General features: G+C 41.3%; 1 protein-coding gene across 7 annotated transcripts in view; it reads right to left on the bottom strand.

Annotated features, from left to right (window-relative positions):
- BRF2 (BRF2 RNA polymerase III transcription initiation factor subunit) overlaps positions 1 to 25,000 on the bottom strand; it is a 163,923-nt gene that overhangs the window by 126,850 nt on the left and 12,073 nt on the right. For 6 of the 7 annotated variants that reach the window (XM_044083053.1, XM_044083049.1, XM_044083055.1 and 3 more), the window contains exons 2-3: positions 23,807 to 23,969; positions 11,693 to 11,749 (exon numbers count right to left, since the gene is read on the bottom strand). In XM_044083053.1, the coding sequence (XP_043938988.1) occupies positions 11,693 to 11,749; positions 23,807 to 23,960 (211 nt within the window). In that variant the 5' untranslated portion in view covers positions 23,961 to 23,969. Of the gene's footprint in view, positions 1 to 11,692; positions 11,750 to 23,806; positions 23,970 to 24,070; positions 24,174 to 25,000 lie in introns of those variants that run through there. The other variant, XM_044083056.1, reaches the window with a different exon arrangement.

Below are 25,000 nucleotides of genomic sequence, written 5' to 3'. Positions count from 1 at the left end.
ACAATCTTAATACAGCATAATCAAACACAAGCTAATAGTTTTCAATGGTTGATAAAAGATTTTGCTGAAAATAAAATAAAATGGTTATTAATAACCCTTTTAAGTTTATTTAATATTTCCCAGAGCATATACTGAAAATTGTGAGCATTCTACCAACTTTCTTTGTAAAGTGATTTAATTTTTTGGCATCAGTTTATAGACAGAGGATGAAACAGATAAATAAAGGTGGTTAGACACAAATTTGTAGACAATTTGCATTAAATAAATTTTATTACGATCAGTAAAAAAATGAAATTCCCATATCCACTGAATTTCTATTTAAACTGGCTGACAAACATATAAAAATAAATGTTACAAAATGAAAAAAATATTGGGATCATTTTCAACTTATAAATAAAAATAATCCAAGTGAAAGTTATTGTTAATATCGGCAGAGAGACCCATTATTTCTTTAGAATGGAGATTTACACCGACATAGAACATTACACTAAATAAAATTAAACTTATGTATATAAAATGTATTTAAAAAGTACACAAGAAAGAAGATGCTAGAGATGCGTTTTGTGATTGGGACATTATAAAACCTTTCTGGGAAAGTACAGAGTTTCTGTTACAGGCTGCTTTGTCTAAATTGTTGGTTTTATTTCGCACACCAATTCCTGCTGAAATTAAATCACAAGAATTATTCACTTCTTTGGAGTATTTTAACCATTGCAAGAAAGATCATCACTATGAACTTGACAAAAGACTCCACTCATACTTTAAACAAATACTGCCATTGATGTCGGTCAATATGACTTGGCAACAATAAAAATGAGATCCAAAATATATTCATACCATAATACTTGGTTAAAATTTTAAGGACCTTTCAGATAAATTACTTAATTTTTAAAGTTAAAAATGGAGAAAACTATATGAATTTTAATTTACAGACACCACTGTAATTAGTTTATTGTATGTTTTTGTTTGCTTTTTGAAAGTTTAAACAAATGGTGATTAGATGTTATAGCTCATGTATTTTCTGTTTTATTGCTGTTAAAATCTAATACAGAAATGTATTTTTAAAAATTTAACTCGGGGGGGGGGGGTGCAATCATGAAAAGAGTTAAAATTATAGGCACAGTACAGATATGGTGAAAGTCATAATTTATACTAGTCAATGCAGTGAAATGTTTGTTTACTCCTCTGTAAGAGAGCAGCAGGACTATGCAGTGCACACCACAGGCAGACAGCTAAATGAATAGTAATGGACAGTGTAAAAGTTAAGCAGAAAATATTTGTATAAAACTAGAAAAGCAAATATATTGTAAACTCCAGCAAATATGCTAGACAATGCCCTAAAATGAGTTTTTTTTTAAGAGTTGGGGAACAAAAATACCAAGCTGTCAATAGCAGCAAGAGAGCATGCAAAGCCTATACAGCTAAAAGAACACATTTGTGGCTGCTTAAAATGTTCACACAAACGCACACTAGGCAAACAAAACTTTTATACCGGGATAGATTGAAGAACCAATTTCACAAAAATGACTAAGGGAGATGTCATTAGCAAAATAACATTTGTCTAACCTATACTTTGAGCCAGATAAAGGGACAATGGTGCTAAAGACTGTTTAGGAAATAAACATTAGGCATGCTGAAAGCATACTTTGCATTCTGGAAACTCTAGAGTTGGCCTGCTTGCTTTGTTTTCAGCCTGCTTTGACAGGCAGCTGTAGCACTTCAGTGAAGGAAAACCCTTCTATCAAAAGCAACAAGTTAATAGGAGCAGCAACCTATAAAAATTAGAAAGTTAGAGAAGCCATCAATTTAAAGCAGAAATAAATAGCGAGAGGATAGCCACTGCAAATCATCTCTCTAGTCTGCAAATGGATCAGAATATTCAAATTTTTGTAAGCATCCCACTGAATCAAATCAACTTGGAAAGGATGGCCAGGCTTTCGGCAAAAGCTAAATGTTATTAAAAGGACATTCTAGCCTGAACTGTAACAAAACTAAGCACCCATTTACAGCGCTTATTACAGTTCAGTTCACAAATCCAGTACAGTAACCCTACAAAGGAAGTCCACATTTTACCACACTCAACTAAATGGTGATGCATTACTAATATTTCAGTGTTTCTTAGCCTACAACCCTGCAAAATGTAATTTTTTTATACATCTCTCAAGTAATCCATCTCGTTTTACATTAAAGCTCAAAATGGAGCACAAATGCATCACCACAAAATATACTTTCTGTATATTTTTTGTAAAGATCTCACCTGAATTAGACTCCCTTCTATCTTAACTATAGAGATTTCCACCAGTCTCATGTGATCTTAAACTTCAGAAATTATACAAGAACTGCTCAGAACTCTTAATGAGTTATTACAGGTTTATGAATGGCAATAAAGGTCTAAAAATATCATTTTATATGCAGTCATACACGAGTACCCACCAGGCTTTGCTGCTTCCTCATACTGACAGCACCAGGTCATACACTGCCCCCCCCCCCAATTTACCAGATATTTTGTTACAGGTTACTTTATTTTTTTAGTGTCACCTACTACGTTTTTATTCTTGCTGCCACGTGTCACAGTTTTACAGCTGAAGTCCTATATGGCACAAATGACTAGAGCACCAGAAATAAAAAAGCAAGTAGCCAATAAACAATTGTGCGCTTGATACCTGGGACATGAAAAAAAATTATTTTGAAAACCAACCCCTAGCACTAAAGGCATAAAGGATTTAGGCATCATAAACTATACTTTGATTAACATATTGACAGAATGATGGACAGTCAAATAAGTAGGTGTTCTGTAAAAAAAAGTAGAATACAAGAGTTCCTTGAAATCACTGTCAGTAAAAACAAGTATACATGTAGCCAGTTTCTAGACAGTTGAAAACATATGGACTGATCGGACTTGTACAAGAACAGAACGTCCCATCTTAAGTGTTTCCCTGCAATACAAATTACAAAACAATCATACCGCACAAGGTTTTTCAGACAAACACTTTACTTAAATTGGTTTGGTTTTCTATTTTCAGACTTACTGTCATGCTACAACATTTTAAGGACTGCAGTTTCACAGAAAAGCATTCTAGTACTTCAGGATGGTTCCAATTTGGTACAGGTGGCTTTAAGTATTAAGCTATGTAGAGTGCCAACTTTCTAATGATTTAAATACATGGCTATTTTGGTATACCAGGAAGACACAAGTGGCAGTCTATGAACCAGAGTAGCACAACTCTATTCTGCAAGTATTCATACAAGTTAAAAAAAAAAAAAAGGGAAACTTCTTTCAAGACCTTCTGCACAAATTGCTTATATGGACACTGATGAGAACCATCCCAATACAAATAGCCTTTTCTGCACCACTTATAAGCAATGGTCCTAAAAATTTAAGGGCATGTCCCCAGCCCTTTTTGTGCCTACTATTCTGGTTACAAAGTCAGCCCTTTTTGTGCCTACTATTCTGGTTACAAAGTCAAAGAACTCAAGATGTTTACACTGCGCAATACCTACCCCCCCCCCCTCAGCTTAACATATATAGTGCTACTACAGAATGTAGCAATATGCCAACAAATGTATCTTTCTAGTCATGGTAGGAACAAGTGTCTTAATACAGCTGATTAAGGTTAACGTACCAAGACACTTTCTGCAAAAGGTGATCTTTGTAAAGACCTCGCTAACACCCCTAACAGGACAGGTCACCAATGGTTAATCATTTCAGTATACCCACCTTTTGTCCTGCTTTTGTTCTTACATGATTTTTAGAGGTGCTATCATTCCCTACATCAGCAAATGTTGGCAGAGCACCTGACTTGAAAAAGAAACATGTATGTGCATGACACAGATATTCAGCACTAGTTATTGCATGCTTCTGTTAACGCTATTTAGACTGATAGCCTAAGTATATGGGCTGGGAAGAGTACCCTTTTAGCTAGGAGCTACTAGAAAACAGTAACCCTCAGAGAATCCAAGTAATAGGCAGGAAAAATGCATGGTTGGAGGGATCTTCAAGTGTAGGTGCCTTTGAGGAAGACCTGGACTAAGGGATTGCACTTTGAGCATATATGCCAATTTTAGTACTAATATAAGAGTCCAGGTACCAGAGGATTCAGAGGCTGGAGTTCTTGTGCTGCAGTCCAAGAAATAAAATTTAGACATGGATTTTCTTCTACTTTGTCTTCCAGCTTACTTTAAAAACTGTGGGACATGAACAGACAAGAATTCACTGTTGGGAATTAAAAGTATCCTTCAGGCAAACAGATTCAGTCTTAAAAGCTGGTCATACAATACTATGATCACAGGCAGACTAAATACAAGCAGGATTGTCAGATTCATTAATAAAAATAAAAAAATAAATAAAAATCACACCACAATTTAACCTCCACACACTAAGTGTCTTGCTTTTTAACTTAAGTGAAAATATACAATGTACCAGCGCAATTAAAGGCATTTATCTGCCATACCATAGTGAGAAATGACAGAACAAAAGTTTCAAAGCAACCTGCTGGCAAGTGCTTCCCATACGAGTGGGATGCTCAATATGGTCTACCAGTTAGGATTCCTGGTTTTCAGCTAGGTGACTCAGGTTCAGCTCCCAGTATGTGCAAGGGTCCTTTTTTTTTCTTCTTTTTAGTCATTCTTTCGGGAAAATGTGGCTAGGCTTAAAACGGCCCCTTGGGTCATTAGCCTAGTAATGATCTATAAAGTCAGTAATTTACCTCCCAGCTGAAAAAATACATCAAAAAGCTTAACCTGGCAAATGCCCTGGCTGTATATTAGTCAAGTGTCAGACCTATAATGTATTTGTACAAAGCTGAATAGACCTGGTTCATATTTCGACATTAATGTTGTGCTGTCTGTACTAATCACCAGCTGCCTGAAAAGCAGTTAATTTTCAGTATACTTATAGCTTTTACTTTTCAGTTATTTGAATAGATTTACTGTCAAGTTTTGGACAACTGGTCTAGGACTGCTGAAGTGGGCACAACACTCAACTTTAGTACAGTGTAGTTAGAATGCAAAGATACAAGCACAGCATCTGAGCAAAAACCTCGCTCTTTGTGGTGTCCCAGACTAGGTATTCTTTGATAAATATTTGAGTGTCAAAATAATTATGGAGCTGGAAGGATTACCAAATTTAGTTTACGCAAGATGGCAATAACCTCCTTAACTGCTAGGTTAATCTAAAAACAATGTAATCACCCAAAACAAGAAGTTATGTACTCACCATAATGTTCAATGTATGTAGTCCATCTCGCCTCACATTCTTACCCGTGGGTTTGGAGCAGAATATCTGCTCCGACTCGGCCGAGTTTACTAGCTCGAAGTCTTTCATTGGCTGGGCTAAGCAGGTATCCCATGGTGCACTGCTCCATATCCCCAGATCTAGTTTGCTGCGAAACTCATTTATACTCCATGCACACATCACATCCAGATAAAGAATAAGCTAAGCAAGGGAACTCTGCAGATGACAACCTAACCTCCAAATCCTCCAAGAAGGGGGAAGGTGGGAGGGCAAGTAAGAATGTGAGGCAAGATGGACTACATACATCGAACGTTATGGTGAGTACATAACTTCTTGATGTTATGTAGTCCTACCTCGCCTACATTCTTACCAATGGGACAGCATTCCTGGCACCTACATCCTAGGTGGCTCATAGGAAAATACTCCTGAGAACTGTGGAGCCAAAGGAAGACCTGCCCCTGGAGACCACGTCCAATTTGTAATGAGAAACAAATGTGTGAAGAGAAGCCCAAGTAGCTGCAGCACATATATCATCCATTGACAATCTGGGTTGATAAGCTGTGGATGTGGAAACAGCTAGAGTAGAGTGAGCCTTGACTGGAAATGGCAGATCTTTACCTCCTGCTTGATAGATGAAAGAGATACAACTAGATATCCATCTAGACAGTGTGACCCTGGATACTGGGGAACCCATTCGGTTTTCCGAAAAAGAAACGAAAAAAGTTGGTCCGACTTCCGGATATCTTTAGTTCGGTGTAGACAGAAGCGTAATTGTCTATGTACATCCAACTGGTGAAATCTAAATTCTGCCTTGTTAGAAAAGTGGGGAAAGAAAACAGGCAACTCAATGGACTGATTTAGGTTAGACACTGAAGCCACTTTAGGAAGGAACAAGGGATTTGGTCTGAGGGAGACCCTATCTTTATGGAAGACTAAATATGGAGGTTTGATAGAGAGGGCTTGAATTTCTGAAACTCGCCTTGCTGAAGTGATTGCTGTTAAGAAGGCTGTTTTCCAGGTCAAGAATTTCAAATCACAGGCAGCGGCAGGCTCAAAAGGTGGTAAAGTAAGGGCTTGTAGAACAAAATTGAGATCCCAGGGCATGATAGGTTCGGACACCGGGGAGGGAGCAACAGAGTACCTTTCAGGAATGTCTTGCATAGTCTATGCGTCATGAGACTAGACTCATTCGCTACGTGGAAATTACAGATCGCCGCCAGTTTAACTTTAATGGTGGCTGCTGTGGAACCCTGATGGAAAAGCAGACAAAAACTCCAGAACTGAAACTATTGCAGCTGTGTAAGGATCAATGCCTCTGGAATGTGCCCAGATAGAAAACCTTTTCCACTTACTATAATAAATCTTCCTAGTGGATGCTTTATGAGAGGACGATAATATATGAACCACTTCCGAAGAGAAATTATGAAGTCTGACTAACGATGGAAGTGGAGTAGCCAGGCTGTCAACCGGAGGGTCATCAGGGAGGGGTGGAACTGTCCCATGTGTGTCAGTAAATCTGGTTGAGGTTTCAGAGTCCAAGGAGTGTCCACAGTGAAATGCTGAAGAAAGGGGAACCAAACTTGGCGAGGCCAGTGTGAAGAAATCAGAATCATTCTGCTTCCCAAGGACTGCGCTTTCTAAATCACCTTTGACAGCAAGGGAAACGGAGTGAAAGCATAAAGCAGACCGGAGAGCCAATCGTGAACCAGAGCGTCCCTGGGTGACTCCCCCTGTGGGGGGATCAGCGTGAAGTAGCTGCTGCATTTCGCATTGAGGGGGCTGGCAAAAAGGTCGCAGCAAGGCTGACCCCATCTGCTGAAGATTCGCATTGCAACCAGGCGATTCAGAGACCACTCGTAAGGCATCAGGATAGCTCTTTTTAGTCTGTCCACCATCACGTTGGACTTCCCCGAAATGTGCGTTGCCACCAGAAACCGTTGGGAAGTTACTGCCCAATGCCACAATCGCATGGCCTCTCTGCACAGAGGGTAAGACCTGGTTCCCCCTTGCTTTAGATACCACACTACTGACATGTCTGAGTGTATCGCAATCGTCCCTACAGGAAGAACACTCTGAAGTGCCTGCAACGCAAGAAGCACTGCTCTCATCTCTAGGATGTTTATATGCACATGTATGTATCTCGTGCTCTTGCTACGTGCCTTGGGACTGTCCTGCCAAGTTAATGCCCCCCCCTATCTGGGAGGTGTCCGTGGTCACAGTGGCAACCAGGATGGGTGGAACGAAGGGCTTTCCCCCGTCCAAATTGTTGGTGCACAGCCACCAACTGAGGTCCTGCTTGCATCTGTCCGTAAGATGGGATGAGATAGTGGAAGTCTTTGGAGAGACCATTGAACAAAAAGGAGCCACTGGAGAATTATCATGTGTAATCTCGCTAGAGGGACCAACATGATTGCTGCTGCCATGGTCCCCAGGAGATGGAGAACCCATCTTGCCTTCGCTTGTCTCAGGGGCATCAGCATGTGTATCTGTTGTAATACTCTGATCCTTTCCTGCGGTAAAAATGCTCGCATTCGAATGGTGTCTAATTCTGCTCCTATAAAGGTAACACACCGAGGGCAATAAGGCAGATTTTTCCCAATTTATTGTTATACACAACTGGTGACAGACTGATGGTAACGTCCCTGGTTTGAACTAGTTGATGCCTGGTGGGGGGCGGTAAGGAGCCAGTCGTCCAGATACGGAAACACCTGGAATCCCTGACATCTCAAGTGAGCTGTCACCACCGCCATACACTTGGTGAACACCCTGGGGGCTGTGGTGAGACCAAAGGGCAGGGCTCGAAAGTGGAAATGACTGGATCCCAGCCGAAGCGTAGGTGACTCCTGGATGCTCTGTCCATTTTTACATGGTAGTAAGAATCCTTGAGGTCGATGGAGCACATCCATACCTCCTCTCCCAACAATGGGAGAATCGATTGTAGTGTGACCATACGGAACTTGGACTTGTGTACGGAGTTGTTCAGTTGGTGGAGATCTAGTATGGGTCTCAGGTCCCCTATTCTTTTCGGCACCAAAAAGAATCTTGAGTAAGTCCCTAATCCGATTTGGTCTGAGGGGACACGTTGGATGGCTCCTTTTCTTAGCAGCTGTGAGACCTCGGAGGCTGCTTGATCCCTTTGACTGGGTGGTATGTCTGGGATTTTTCTGATTGGCGGGGGGTTGTTCTGATGAAAACGGAATGACAGAACCTCCGGAAATTATCCATAGTACCCATTAGTCCTGGGAAATGCTTTCCCAGGCTTCCGGATATAAGGAAATTAGACCCCTACTGGCTCCGGACAAGCACAGTGGGGCACACCCTCAGGAATGAGAGTATGGAGAACCACGAAAGGAATCACGGTCTCCCGAATTGCGGGGGCCCCCTCTGCTTCTGGGGCGACATCTCTCTGAGTAACCCCTCCTCCCCTGCCTCTGGAGGGGGGTTCACCTTGTGCGGCAGGAAAAAAACTGATTTCTTGAACCACATCTTCCCCCCCACCGAGCCTTGGGATAAGGCCTAGAAGGAAGGGAAAAACGGACCCCTACGGCAGACAGGTTCTTTCCCTCTTGCTCGCACCTGGTGAGGGTGTCTTTCACTTTGGTCCTAAACAAGGAGGAACCATCAAAGGAGTCGTCAGTGAAGGAAGACTTGAAGGCCTCCGCAAAGTCACACAGGCATAGCCAGGCTTGCCTTCCAAGGACAACCCCTGAGCTTGCTGCCCTACTCGCTCCCTCGGCTGCATACGAAATGAGCCGCATGGATGAGTTGACAATGGAGTTGAGGGTAGAGACCTGGGCATTAACCGTCTGAGCCACTGCCTCAGGAACGTTACCCGTAAGAGTATCTCCTAACTCTGAGGAGATCCCTCTGGAGCCGAGTGAAGTGAGACAGATAATTCAGCGACCGTAATGTAAAGGTTGCTGACGAAAGGGTATGCTTCCCGTACCGATCCATGGTCCTAGACTCCTTGTTAGAAGGATGGACGGATGAAGAAGACTCTGCTACTTTCTTCTGGGTGGCTGCTGCCACCACCATGGCATCTACAGGGACTCCTTTAGACAGAAACTCTTCGCCCTGGGGGGCTGAAAGAAATTTGTTGGGATGCCTGGGCACGGGCTCCACAGAATCAGGGTTCTCCCACACTCTTCAACAAATCAGGTCAAGAAGTTTGAAGGGTGGAGACACCCAGGAGGTGGAGGGTTGAGCACCAAAAGCCTTAAGGAATACAGACTCCTCCTCGGAAGGGGCTTTGGAAGGCCAGTCACCTCTGCTTCAGTATCTCCAGGATATCGGAGAAGGAAACATCAGAGGATGACTTGGGGGACCCCTCCGATTCTTCGAGGTCAGTATCAGAGGTGAGGGACTCATCTCGGGAGTCTGTGTGTTTCCTCTTGCACATTTTCTTTCTGGGGGGCTTCTCAGGCATGAACTCTGAAGGGCCCTCAGAAATTTGGGGACCACTCGTGGGGGTATCCCTAGGCCCTGGTGCTCTGCTGTCCATGGATGGGTTGTGATCTGAAGCTCTCACCAGAGTGGTGGGAGAGAGAGTGACTGACCCGCCTGATGTAGCTGACAATCTGGCCAGCACAGTCCGCATAGCCTCGAAGGCCCCCCCCCCCCCAGAGGAGCGACCAGTCTCCGAGGCCATGACGGGGGGTCACAGTTCCCCGAGCCGATGCACCGAGAGGGAGGCTCGGAACCGAAATTAGCCCCGAGATGTCCCCCTCGGGCCCGACCGAAGAATCCCGAGTCCCGAACTCAGAGGACGGAGCCGACTGAGTCGGAGCCGATGCCGGTACCGATGGAGACTGCCTAGAAACATCACTCGGCGCGGAACACTCCGGCTCCGAAGATAGAGATGCACTCGGAGGAGGAATGATCGAAGACTAGAAGGGCTCTGGAGCAGACTGGGCTGGAGCCGAACAATTTTGCCAAAACCGGTGACTGGAGGAGCCTCTGAACCACCCCATCAACATCCACATCCGAAAGGGTCCTGGAGGATTTGGAGGACAGGGGTGGAGAATGCGATCTCCTCTCAGGAGAAGCTGGTTTGAGACTGGGCGATCGGCTCCTACTACATAACCTAATACAGCATCCTGAAGGAAAGCTAGGAAACATCAACTAGAGCAAGCATGCTACTTGTAGATGAAATAATACGGCATCCTGAAGGAAAGCTAGGAAACATGAACTACAGCAAGCATGCTACTTGTAGGGACCTAAACCTTGTCACCACAATAAACAGACCATGCTGGAGGGACAGATTCCTGTCCCAGAGACTTCCCATACACTGGAACAGACTACCTATGTCAAACAGAGCTCCTCATTAGCACTCTTCAAGAAAAATCTTGATGATTGGACGGGAAATGGGAAATTCACCCCGGGTATCACTTCTATGGCTCTGCTCGACAGGGGCACAGGAAAATAATTTTCTTGGGTGGCGAAAGCCAGGGTACATTTTTTGGCTAGGCTTGTATGAGCCCTAGGGCCGATAGCCTAGTACCTACCCATGAACCGAAAGCTAGGAAACATGAACTAGAGCAAGCATGCTACTGTAGATAACCTAATATAGCATCCTGAAGTAAAGCTAGGAAACATTAACTAGAGCAAGCATGCTACTTGTAAGATAACCTAATACAGCATTCTGAAGGAAAGCTAAGAAACATGAACTAGAGCAAGCATGCTACTTGTAGATAACATAATACAGCATCCTGAAGGAAAGCTAGGAAACATGAACTACAGCAAGCATGCTACTTGTAGGGACCTAAACCTTGTCACCACAATAAACAGAACATGCTGGAGGGACAGATTCCTGTCCCAGAGACTTCCCATACTCTGGAACCGACTGTCACACAGAGCTCCTGATTAGCATTCTTCAAGAAAAATCTTGATGACTGGATGGGAAATGGGAAATTCACCCCTGGGTTCACTTCTGTGGCTCTGCTCGACAGGGGCACAGGAAAATAATTTTCTTGGGTGGCGAAAGCCAGGGTACATTTTTTTGGCTAGGCTTATATGGGCCCTAGGGCCGATAGCCTAGTACCTATCTATGAACCTATAACATAATACAGCATTCTGAAGGAAAGCTAGGAAACATGTACATATTAGAGCACGAGCTCGTCAACCTCAGCATCTCACAGAAAGCTCCTGCACAAGCTGCTCCATTAGGAGAAAGTCTTCAGATGTCAGTTCTCGTATACTTTTCCCCAGTGTTGCAAAATAATTCAGGAGATTCAAACAGTTAACAGGGTAACCAAGAAAAACAGAATTGTACAGTTAAGGTTGCTGTGATTAAGCAAGGTTTGCCATTCTGGTGTGTGCTACAAAAGCAGGTGGACAATTCTGAATTGCTGAGAAAGTAATATCCATGTAGTATATAGCACATTTCAGATAACTGAAGTAACAATGAACTCAACAGGAAGGGACAAGGAACAAGAACACATTCAGGTAAAAGAGGCTTACCACGTATTTTGCTCTTGCTAGGGTGCTCGTGTTCAGTGCTTTTGGTATACTTCACCTCTGAAAGGGGGGAAAAAAAAAAAAGTACAACACACGTATCACTTAAGACATTCAAAAAATATTGCCATTTGTGAAATTCATCTAAATATCAAAATACAGCAAGCTTAAACAAATACACCACTGTACATTCTCCAACAAATCATCAAAGCAAGCACAAGAAACTTTGTGAAGAGGAGTAAAGTTCAAAAGTGTGCATGGTATCAAAGGACCTCATGTAAACAGCAAGGACCACTGAAACAAAAACTTATGTACATGATGCATATTTACTACAAGTGCTGCGGTAGCGTTGTTGCCTCACAGTAAGACGCTGTCCAGTTAGATTCTCAGCTAGAACGTCTTCTGCGTGGAGACATGCGTGAATGGGCGTACCTTCGTTGAAGGTTGTGCGGCAGTGCTGGTAACTCGGCATGTAAAAATCAACTACCAATTAGCAGACCGGAGTTACACTGTGGCGACCCCTAACCAGGAAAAGCCGAAAGACACAAACAAACCACAGATGTCTGCCATATCTACAGCATCAAGTAACACAAACATTAAATAAACTTAACTTCAGATATTAGAAGGGAAATAACAGGAGGAAAGGAGAAGAAACTCACTCAGGGAAAATGTAATACTACTTTGGTTTAGCAAACCCACGTTAAAAGCCACTGTACAACTCTTGTACTAAAGAGATTTTGACTGCATTTGAGTTCCATTCATTTCAACCCTGCTCAAGTAAAATAAAACTTAGAAAATATCCTACAACTTAGCTGCTCAATTACCAGAAGCATTTCTAAAGTGTATGCAATTATTCTGAAACTCTCAATGTATTGCACAAAATAAAAACAGTGCCTAATAAGGACCATGATTTGAAATGACGGGTTTAGTACTGCCCTTAAGCAAAGCGTGCACTTCCAAAGCACACACTAAATATACATATTAATCTGGAGAATAGAGCTGCTGTTGATCACTTTCATATTTTCGTAAATGCCTTCGATATGCAGCAAGGGACAGAAGTTTCTTTTAAGCTTTTAGCACATCCCTCACCATCAGCAGGAAAGCAATGTGCAGTTTCTGTAATCCGTGGCCCAGTGTTAAAAGCACACCTAAAATGTGCAGCTAGAAGGCACACACTTTTGGGAAAGCCAGTCTCCCAAAATCCTAAACAGCATTACTCGGCCTTTCCCTCAGTAAGCATTCTTACAGTAGGACTATGTCAACACCATTCTCAAAGGTAGGCGAGCTTGATTTTGCCAACCACAACCATCTCTCACTGGATGGCCTCTCCTCCAAGGCAAACAATTATGCACATGGCCAAGTAAGGAAAGGAATTGTGCACCCTCTAGATATTGCCGTCTAAATCCACCTGTCCTTGGTCAAAGTTCCAAGCAGGAAGGTAGACCAACACCTATCTACCACCACAGTGGTACATTTGGCAAGGCTTGAAGGCTGTAACTGATCACCCACAGATAGACCATGACCAGATGGTGCCAGAGAGTAGAGGCTCATTCTGGAAGCAGTCATGACGCACATGGTCCATTGTACAAGTTACTCCCAGAACTGCTCCACATGTGAATCAAATTTGTTCAGTCTCCCCTGCATCCTGATAAAGTAGAGCCAAGGCAGCTGAGGCTTAGAGGTTCATACAGCAAAACTCAGTTTGTGCTCGTAAAACTTTGTGTCTTTTGTCAAAAAAAAAAATAATAAAGTTAAAAAATGTCATTAGCAAAACATGTAAGCATTAACTAGGCGTGCCAGGTAAAATTAAAATTGTATCCTGTAGTCCTGAGGGAGCATTATGTCAGCATCATAAAGTCTGTGATGGTACGAAACAGTAGCCAACTGGGATAAAGCTTCTTAAATAGGCCCAATCAATCAGCTATGGTAGTGACTAGTGCATTTCAGGTAAAGTTCAGTTTGGCAGGATGTGTTTGCAACAAAATTTCTCTCAGAAAAAGTTGAGAGGCACACACCTGCCAGACTACCCAATGGATGGACCACTAGGCCCCCAAAAGTCAAAGCCATTAAGTCTCCATCTTTGGTATGGCTAATCGAAAACTTCCACTTTTGGAAACCATTGGATCCAGTCAGCTTTTCTGGGCACATGACCCACCACCAGACTGGCATTTTCAAGCTCATAGGCAACCACCTTTGAGGCATGTACACCAATGGACAGACTACTTAGGAAAACTGCCGTGTTAACCAAAAGGTCTCTTGCAGCAACCTTTGTAGGAAGGACATTGGTCAGTAGACCATCCTGCATCTCATTTTCAAAACTCATCCCACATTGGCTCTTCATGAGAGATGGTGGAAGTCAGTCCTCCTCACAGAAACCAACAAGGTAAAAGGAAATAGTAGGGGGAAATGGTAGGGTGCCTCCTCCTGCAAGTCACCTTCCTTGAGCGTTGGGGGGGGGGGTGAACCCAACAGCAAAAGGGCAAGTGTTCAAGAATCATCATGGAGGCAGGGTACAAAAAGCCTTAGGTTTCACTGTCCTGCTGTATAACAGACAGCATGGTTGAGGGCTCAGTATTAATCTGTAAGCATACTACATGCAACAACCACAACAGTAAAGGGAAATAGAAGAAACCATGGCAAAGATGTCCATGGGATTACCACCACTCAGTGGTTGCTGAACAGGAACTGGACCTCGGTGATGGCAAATGTGGAACTAGGTTAGCACACACACTGAAGGAATCAGCAAAGAGGTACACAGCCTAAGAGGACAATATGCATTTGTAAGGATGGTAATGAATCACTGATGCTGAAGCCAGAGACAAAGACAATTCTGACAAGAGTAATGCAGAGACACTGGCATCATCTGCTATAGCACTGATAAAAGCAGACAGGCTTGAAGCTGGAAACAAGAAATTTCAATAAGGACCAAAAGGTTTGCTGGATCTAAGCACAGAAGAGCAACATAGTTATCCCTGCCTACAGCAGAACAGGAAGGAAAAAATAGTAGTTTCTTCATCCTCAACTGACAGAGGTGGCAGGAGATGTAGGGCAGGAGTTAATTATTTTAGACACGTTCATTGGATACTATATCTGAAAAGGTTCCCACCTTTAGAGAAGTGCACCACTAGAGGACACAGATCTGCCAGACTACTACTGAAACAAGGTCATTCTAGTCTTACAATCAGAAAATGGAGACAAAGGCACTGGTTTACATCAGGCAATCTTTTTTTTTTTAGGGGGGGGGGGGATCAACAGTGCTGTGACTAAACACTGAAAGGTGGCCCTATTTCTATGGATAATTTTTTTAATGGAGAAATAATGTTCCATTTGTACTACCTAGCCAGAAACCAGCAAGCAAAAGAAAATAACGGAAAAGCAATAAAAAATGAGAAAGATCTTATTCTTTAACTGAATAAATGCACAAAAGTAGGGACATTTCCATAAATACTATAAAGTAGCTTACAGGGCACAGGAAGATTAAGTGCCAACAAAAACTTTAAGAACCAGAGTTTACAAACACTAACTCTGATCAGAGGCTGAAGTGCTACAATCAATCTAGAAAAAATGGCACAGAGGTACATTATGACTAAGATGGTATGGGGGAAGCTTTTATAATCAAAGCCAACCTAATGCATGTCAGCCTTAGTCCTGTTACAGAGATTACCTCACACCAGATGTGGGGATACGGAATTCCCACTAATATCGAAAATATATAAAACTGCTAAATGCTGTCCATTTTTAAACACAGAACTATCCACTACTTCACAAGATCTAATCAACAGAACATGCTGGAGGGACAGTTTCATAACCCACAGACTGCCCATGCTCTGGAATAGACTTCCCATACATGTCAAGCAGAGCACCTCACTAGCCCTCTTCAAGCGAAATCTTGAATGGATGGGAAATACAAATGTTCACTCCTGGATCACTCCAGTGGCTCTATTTGAGAGGCACTGGGAACCAACGACGGCGGCACAATGCCAGGGCACTTCCATGGGCTAGGCTTGTAAAGGCCCTAGGGCCATTAGCCTAGTAGACACCTATGAGTTATAAATGTTCAGCAAATCATTATAACAGAAGGGGGTATGATGTGGTCCAGACATTCATTAACCTCAAGTATTGACTCACAGTGCCTCTGTGCTTACATCCGAGCGTGCTGTGCGACTGTAGCAATTGCATGCAGTTACAGCTGAGACCTTCCACAAGCACTTCTAACTTGACACCTGTATTGTAACTCCACTGTTAAAAAATAAGTTGAAAAGGTACCTGAACTTTTGCAGTTATTTCTCAACTTACTTTTCAGTGTGGAGTTACAGGATGTTCATATTTAACTTTTTAGAGAAAATCGGCTGTATATACAAGTAGTCTTAGTATGCAGATTCTCTATATATTTCAAGGAGCAAGTGGTGGCAGCCAATCGGATTGTTCCATGTCAAGCCGCTACTTGCAAAACACCTCCACCCACAATCTAAGTTTTCTTTGATCTGTCCAAATAAATACAAGGTTCAGCAGTAGCAATTCCCTTTCATTTTTCTGATATTTTCAGACGTTATTGCTACTGGATCCTGCAGTTTATTTGGACAGGACATCCATTTTCATCTGGCTGCCAGTTTGTGAGTCTGGAATACAGGAGATACTGCTTCGTTTTGCATTTTGTGATTTCTGTTTGTGAGGAAAGATTAGATTTCACATTTCTTTTTAGTGTGGATTCTAATTCTTGGTTTACTGAGTGAGCAATGCATGACAGAATAATTGGTGCGTGCGTGAAAGCAGACTGTATATGTGTTTGTGAATGCAGATGAGACTGCATGTATGACAGACGTGTGTGAGAGAGAGTTAGCCATGCATGAGAGAATGAGTGGTACGTGCATGACAGCAGAATGTATGTGCGTTTGTGAGTTTAGATAAGACTGTCTGCGAGTGACTAAATGGGAAATTTCAGACTGTGTGTGTCAGAGAGAGACAGTGTGAAGTCAGAGTGATGCAAAAAATGGCAGCAGCAGCAGCTAAAGATGTTCCCCGAACCTACAGACTATACCTCTCAACCTCTCCCGACATTCACAACCATATGGACTAGTTTAAGTTTTGGCCGGCACAAACACTTTGTTCTGGCAACAAGTGCTTTTCTGCTTGCTTGCATTGCCTCAGCCCTAGTAAGTGTGAGGTTGGAAAGTCAAATGTAGGGCATTATTTAGTGAACATCAATCATATGCAGTAGGCAGTTTCAAGCAGAGAAGACGGAAAATATGAGAGAGAAATCTGGACTGTTGACCTGTAGCGTTTGCCAATATTGCAGTAGTCCCCAACCACTAGGCTTCCTTTGGTACTGAACCAAAAAGAAAAATGTGTATGTGTCTGCATGTGTGTGAGTGAATGAGTGGAAGGAAGGAGTATGAATGCAGAAGATTGTGTGCATAAGTTAGAGTGAGCAATGCATGAGAAAGAACAAGTGCGTGCGTGGAAGCACAATGTATGTGTGTACGAATGCAGAAGAGAATGTGTGCGACTGAGTGAGCAGTGCATCAAAGAATGAAAAGTGTATGCATGAAAGCAAAATGTCTGTGTGTGAATGCAGAAGAGACTGTGTATGTGTGTATGAGAGAGTGAGCAGGGCATACGTGAAAGCAGAGTACGTGTGTGTGAGAATGGATAAATAACTGTACGTGCTGCGAATATGAAACCCTCTGGCTGGCATTTTGTGTGTAGACCCTCTTGCTAGCATTTTGTTTGTGTGTGCAAGCCTGAGGTTGAAACAAATTCTGGTTCCATTAGACACACTGAAGCCCTAGAAGTGAGTGGTGAGCAAAGCAATCTGCTCAAAAGATCCTGAAACAGCACTCAAAGTCTTGGCATGGCAACTGTCTTAGAAGACCCTGCCATCAGTACACTAACCAAGGTCCTAGTAAGGTGATTTGCCTAAAAGACCTGAAAGAGTACTGTACTAAATATCAGCTCCCCTAAATAATATCCTGGCATGGTCAATAAGCTCTAAATAGGCTCTAAAGGCTCTGTATCAGAACGTGAACAAGAACCTAGTGAAAGCCTAAGCTCTTATCACAAAATGCAGTAAAGGTCACATACAAGATCATGGGAACACACCAACATCTGCCTTTAAACACTGTTAGTATAGCATTTAGCAGAAATGAAGACAGCCTTAAATGAAATTGGATCCTGTTCCACAACAAATGTTCCCCTGCTAAAGCACATCCTCACATCAAGGTTCAGAAGCAATTTCCAATTGACTCATTTAAATCATGATGGCATGCCAAATACTCAAGGAGATGCCCTGCTATGCTGCAGTAAAGAGAAGAAAGCAGATATCAAGCACATGAAGTGACAAGACTGCCAACCACAAATCTGATAGGACTTGAAAGTAAAGGGAAAACAATTTAGATGTCAGTGTGTCAGGGTCAACAATACAAGGGCAGGCAAAATACCCGTCCTAAGGTCATCAAGGGAGAGGTATCTGAAGTTTCTTGAATCCTCAGCATTCATTGCTACGTATCAGATGGGGAAGCAGAATGGAAAGGACAAAAAAAGGATAATACCTGAAATTCTCCAACATCCATATGGTGTCTGTCATTATATTTTAACTTCAATCTTTAATGATTTGCCACTAATACAGCAGAAAATCACAATTGTACAGTACACATTCCAAAATGAGGCAAAAATCTGGACATTCTGTGAAAATCTGTACAGTTGAGAGGTATGCAAGATGCACTATGACAGTAGGGATGTCTGTTGATACATTATTCTGCACTCACTACGCAGCACTTTTGCTGTTCAGCTAGTGTAAAATACACCGTCAGACTACAAAAATTGTGCGTGCGCACTGCTGTCTGCATCTGTGAGTGACTGCATGCATGAAAGCAGAAGAGAATATAATGAATGTCTACTCAACAGGTAATGTGCAGCTACTATCTACCTGCATATAAGGGGTTCGCTTTGGTTAATGTTTCATTTTGTTGCTTGTACATACCAGGAAATGTTACTGAATGGTCATTTTGGGGAAATCTTTCATTCCGGTGTTTGTGCATAGATTTTATTGAAGGGGTCGCTTGGGTGAATGCTTCATTTTGGTGGTTGTACAGACTAGTAAATGTTACTGAAGTTTCATTTGAGGAAGAGTTTAATTTTGGTGATTTGAAGGGATCACTTGGGTGAAGTGTTCATTTTGGTGGTTGCACATACTAGAAAATGTTACTGAAGGGCTGTTTGGTGAAATGCTTCATTTTGGTGCATGTGTATACCTGGACATACTAATGAAGATGTTGCTTGGGGAAAAGTGTAAAGCATTTAGTTTACCTTTTACATTAATTTCTGTGCATATTTTCCTAGTGTAGTTAACCATGGAAAAGAGAACTGGTAGGAAAGTGTGGTACTGTAGCTCTAAATGATTTGAGGTACAAAAGTCTCCAGTAATTCTATAATATTGGAAAGGGGGTTTTCCTCCAAATTGTGGACATGTTTTAGTGAAAAAGATATTGACAATGCTTGGATGTCTGACCTGAACCATTTCAGAAGAATGACTTCTGTACCAGTGACTGATGCAAAGGAAAGGAAGCAGTCTGTGTTGTAATGTCATGGTATTTTCAATCATAATTCAGTATGTCTTATAAAAATGGAGCATTTGAAAACAACTCTGGGGTTATATTGTGTTTTTGTAAGGGGTAAAGTAGTGTACACCCAAGGACTAAAACCTGTCATCACCTTTCTGTTTGTGTGCAGAATATTAACTCTTCACCCTTCATTTGTTTCCTTAGGCATTCATAATTCTATAAAATGAACAAACAGTATACATTACGATGACGTAGTAATATGTTAAACTAATGAAACTACAAAGGGAACTCAATGAGGCGATATAATAAATACATGTATGTGTTTATATGTTGGAAAAACACCGAATGGAATGCTAGCTTCTCTCCGTCTCTGTCTTGGCATGTTACACTGCTTTTTGAAAGGGGTGACTTGGGTGAACGCCTAATTTTGGTGCATGTACACACCAAGAACCGTTACAGAATGGTCATTCAGGGGAATTAATTCATTTGTGTACCAGGGAAGTGCTTGGGCATACATGGTCAGACTGCTGAAGTGATTGGTGGGCAAAACAGTTTGTCACTTTGGTACTTATGCATACACAACACAGACAACTGGTTCACTGGCTGACTGCAAGGTGCCATGCCATGCTCTCTCAGCTGATCTACTTGGTAGAAAATTGTAGGAAAGATACGGTGCAACAAGCATAGCTATCCTTAGCTCAGGTTTCACTGATGGTTATTATAATTTTTCGTTTATGTATCCAGCTTTCAAGAATCATTTATTATCCATTAACAACATGCACATACTGTATTGAGGAACACTGAAACATGTCTGAAGAAATGTTGGAATGATGGATAACAACAGTGCTGTGCGTTATTGTAACCAGAGGGATGGTTAGGCGAGAACTTGAATTTCTACTTTTTGGACTAATACTTGCACAGATGAACCAGATAAGTTTGCCATTTCTGCTTGTATTATTGTATTTCTATTTATACTTAGTAGTTGCCTGAGTGAGGTAAAGGTTATTACTTGCTGACTACTACCAGCATGCAGCTACCATATCATTTTAGGCATTTTCCTGGCTTTGTAGTTGCCTGAGTGAGGTAAAGGTTATTACTTGCCGACTACTACCAGCATGTAGCTACCATATAATGTTAGGCATTTTCCTGGCTTTGTTAGTCATGTGTGGAAATTAGGTGGGAGGAGGAAAGGCTCAGTAATACCCAAAGTGTTATACTATTTCTACTGAATTATAATGAATGCCTACTCAAAAGGTAATGTGCAGCAATTATCACCCGTGTCTGAGCCTGCATAACTTTCAAGTGATGAAATGCAGATCATTATCACATTAGCAATAAGTGCAGTTCCACTATAGCACCGAATCATCACTTTTCAGGTAAAACTCTCAGCAGCTGTCACTGTTGAGTAGAGGTTGTTATCACATTAATAAATGCACAACACAGATTTGGACTTTTGTCTATGTAATGTCATTTGAAGCCATCACCCACCAGTTTCTAACACTTGTACAATTTGATGCACAGTAAAGTCCGCATTGTGGTTATATGATCCCCAGAAAAGAGCAATATGCATATAAATGTCTTGGAGAGGAGAACATCTTTTTAGGGTTGCATGCCTTTCAGAACTCCCTCCTCTAGGAATAATTGCTATCCAAATGGACAATATGTCACTGGTTTGGTACATCAACAAACAAGGGGGAAACAACCCCCTTTACCAACAAGGAGGGGAGTCGAGCTGTAGGTGATTATCTCCAACTGCATCACTGTGCGAGTCATCTGGTATTGTCAAGGGTGGTAGGTACGTATATGTTAATAGTCATCACTGGTTATGTACCTTATGAAAAGAATAGTGCCACTGTGGATAGGAGTGAAGATTTGGGTGAGCTAACCAGGTAACACTATTGATATACATATATATGTAGTCTTCCAATACATCTCTCCGATATCAGTAGTAACCTGTTTGCATTTCTTTCCTGTGCAGGTGCGCCCACCTTGTGACAATGACATGGCTTGACAAGTAGAACAAGTGAGTGTGGGTGTGTGGCCATTCTTACATTCACTGGGCTGCCAGGCATGCCTCCCGAAGTGAAAACCACTAATTCAGCTTCCCCACATCTAGTGTTAAGGTATACTGGATACATTGGAGTGAACTCCTGCAGTTGTTGGAAGAGAAGTGTTCGATCTACCCTGAGTCCGACATTCTTGTGCTGCACTCTGGAGGGAATGTCATCACTCACCCACTCAGAAGGCTATGGTTTGAAATCAGAACCATTTTTGAATGCCTGCAGTTGTGGTGACCATGTTGTCATTTTGTGTGGTCTGATGCAATTCCTCAACAGATATGGAAAACAGTTAATGGGGCAGTGGCCAAGACCAGACATTTACAGAATGGGTTCATGCATGGCTTGATGCACACGGTCAGTGGATCAGCAATCTGCCATGACAAAATTGCTGCAGATGATGTTCACCTTGACAGAAGCGATGGCGTGCACCTAACTGAGGATGGCATTGCGTTGTTCATGACTGACCACAATGGCGTGATGACAGCTATACATGATACATTAGTAACATGCAGCTACTGAAAACGAATGGACAACAGCCATGACCAAGTAGGACCAGTATGGTAAGAAATTCTATTGTTATATTTTATGAACACCATTGCCACTACTGAAGACAAAGGAAAAGAACTGCTAGGGAACTTGTACACATGCCGAGTAACACTTCATCTTCATATTGACAAAGAACCATCTGTACGCCATGCACAGGTACAGATAATCATTTGATTATGAATTACGTAAATTATATTTTTCTTAGTTGGGCAAATAAGTGTGGTAGGGAGATGGTGAAAATGCTGAGTAAGAACTGTTTGAGGAGAGTACCATGCACAACAGAATATGTCAATAACCATCCTGCACACATCACAGTTTGGTTACAATAATGGTTAAGAGAGCTAGGATTTCTTTTCCTATTGTGCTAAACACCTTTGTCAGGGAACATGTCATCAGGGTAAGTAATACTTCATTTTGAAGGCAGAATTAGCTACAGGATGGAAAAAGAACTGTGTCTGTATGCTGGACAAATATACAGATATCACATTATGTTTAGGACTTCAGTTAAGAGAATTCTATTTCATATTTGGTGAATAATGTCGTTGGGGAACATGTCAGCTTGCTAAGTAGCAGCTCATTTTGAAGACAATATTAGTACTTGCAAGATATAAAAAGAACTGTATCTGTATGCTGTACACATGTCCAGATATCACAGTTTGTTTGGGACCATGGTTATGAGAATTATATTTTTTAATATTTTGCTAAATCACTTTTATAAGGGAACATGTCATCAGGTAAGTAATACTTTATGTTGAAGGCAGTATTAGTTACAGGATGGAAAAAGGACTGTGTGCAGAACTGTACAGATGTATTTTGTGTCCTATAGAAATTATGATTGTTTTCATATTTTAGTAAATAAGTTTGCTAGGGAACCTGTAACTGTCCCAAGTTGTACCTCATTTTGAAGACAGTTTTAGTCCTTACAATTTGATAAAAGAACGGTGTCAGTATTCTGTACACATCTACAGATATCACACTTTAACACTTAGGTTATGGAAATTGAGTTTTTTTTAATTTTAGTAAATAACTTTGCCAGGGAGCATGCAACTGTGCCAAGTGATACCTCATTTTGAAGACAGTGTTACTCCTTACAACATGGTAAAAGAACTGTCTGTATGATGTACAAATGCACAGATATCACAGTTTAGTCTTGTAGGATAATGAAAATTATACATTTACAATATTTCTCATTATTATGCCGATATCTTTGCAAGGGAGCATGGGACGACACAAATGAGGCATCATTTTGAAGCAGACAATGAGCCACACAACTTGTACACAGATATGTAGTCTCTGTTACAGGTGAGGAGATATTATGCTTTATCAATTATGAGAAATATTAATCATATTTCTGAATATCTCCATAACGGGGCATCACACAGTAATGGTTAAGGTATCATTTTAAAGCTAACATTCATACAAACACATTAATTACAAATTGTATGGGTCTACATGGTACATTCACCAAGATATTATGATTTGTTGTACCAAAAAGGTACAAAATTTGCACAATATCAGCAATCCTTGGCAAATATTTAATAATGAGTTGCATATACACTATCAACATTTATACTGTTGGAAAGGTCAGCGTCTGAATAACTTTCACATTTACATTTTTAGTGTAGCTCTTATGGTTAAAGAGTTATGAACATTTGTTTTCCGTATGGTATTACAAATGGATTATCTGAAAATAAGCTCAGGCTACACTGTTATTCCTATGGTGGAAGTAATCAAGCAGCATTTTCTGAGCTGCTCCGCAGTGAATGAGTTAATATACTGTAGCAAGCACATTAGTTAAACTAAATAACTGACTGGAAAACTTATAAATAGCTCTTGGTGAAAAAATGAAAGCCTGTGAAATGTCACCAACAACCCAGTTTAGTAGTTAAGCATTTAATACTAAAGTTAAAGTCAAACATGCCACAGTCCCGCATAATTACATTTAAATGGCTTACCATGCAAATTAGCTTCCTCAGAAATGGTAGTTGTAATCAAGCCTTCACTTAGCACAAAACCACAGTCCGAACAAACCACATGACTCTCTGAATAGTGTGTGCTATCCACTATTTCACAAGATCCACATTCAGGGCACTTCTGTGGACAGGACATCTTTCAAACCTTAACAACAAAAAAAAGGGTTTGTAAATGATCCTACAGATGTATCTGATATTGTGAAGTATGCATCTCAACATTTTTTTTTGTAAAGGTACAACACTCACAGGCTTACTCTCAATCTCGGCCAACAGTTTTCTCCAAATCAGTAAACTAAATAAACTCAATATTCCTTAAGTACTTGTCTTGCTTCTTGTTTTCAAATGGCGTACCAAGAATACTCCCTAGACAGTCTACTGCAGCTAAAATTCAGCACTGATCATGTCATTCAGCATTTAAATATAAAAAGTAAAAATGCTTTCCAAAACTTAGCTAAAATCATTATCTTAATATTACAACTATTAAATAAAACCAACCTTAAGATTTTTTTATATTCCTCTTAGCTGAAGTGCACATGGCCACTGCCGAGGGCATCATCTTATTACTGAATGAACACCCCCCCACGGGAGACTGACCAATAATCAACACAGAATTTTAAGTGTCAGGCTACTTATGTATAAGAGTGTTGATGGGATACACGACGGTCATCCCTCCATCCACAGCTAATCCAGGACTCTGCATGTTCAACTGGGATACGATGGTTTCATCAAGCCATCATGAACCCATTTACCAACTGCCATTTCAGTTAACTGGAGCATCCTGAAAATAAGTAATGTTTACAGAACGCAAAAAAAATTGGGTGTAAAAAGTAACCTCATTACCCTAGGCAACAGTACCTTAGAGTTAGGATACCAAAAGATACAGCAGTGTGACAAAGTAGAAATAACACACACACACAGTCTACTTTTTCTCCATTGTAATTTTCTTTCTTTTCTTGATTTAACCATTCATTTCATTTTCTGGTTAGATTCTACACACTATGAATCCATTTCAATGTATGATGCTTGATCACAAAATGCAGTTCTACAGGCAAATAGTAGGGGAATTTCAGTGATCACTTAATTTACACTTTTATTTATTGCCCTCCTAGCACAAACTACAAATCTGGAATGAAAACACCTGATAGTAACAGACAGAAGCATGAAGTGTACAATGCT

Source organism: Protopterus annectens, chromosome 9.part0 (genome assembly GCF_019279795.1).
Source record: "Protopterus annectens isolate FY-2018-M chromosome 9.part0, PAN1.0, whole genome shotgun sequence".
Taxonomy (NCBI): Eukaryota; Metazoa; Chordata; order Ceratodontiformes; family Protopteridae; genus Protopterus; species Protopterus annectens.
Note: the sequence above shows the minus strand (reverse complement) of the source record. Positions and strands in the feature narration are given on the sequence as shown.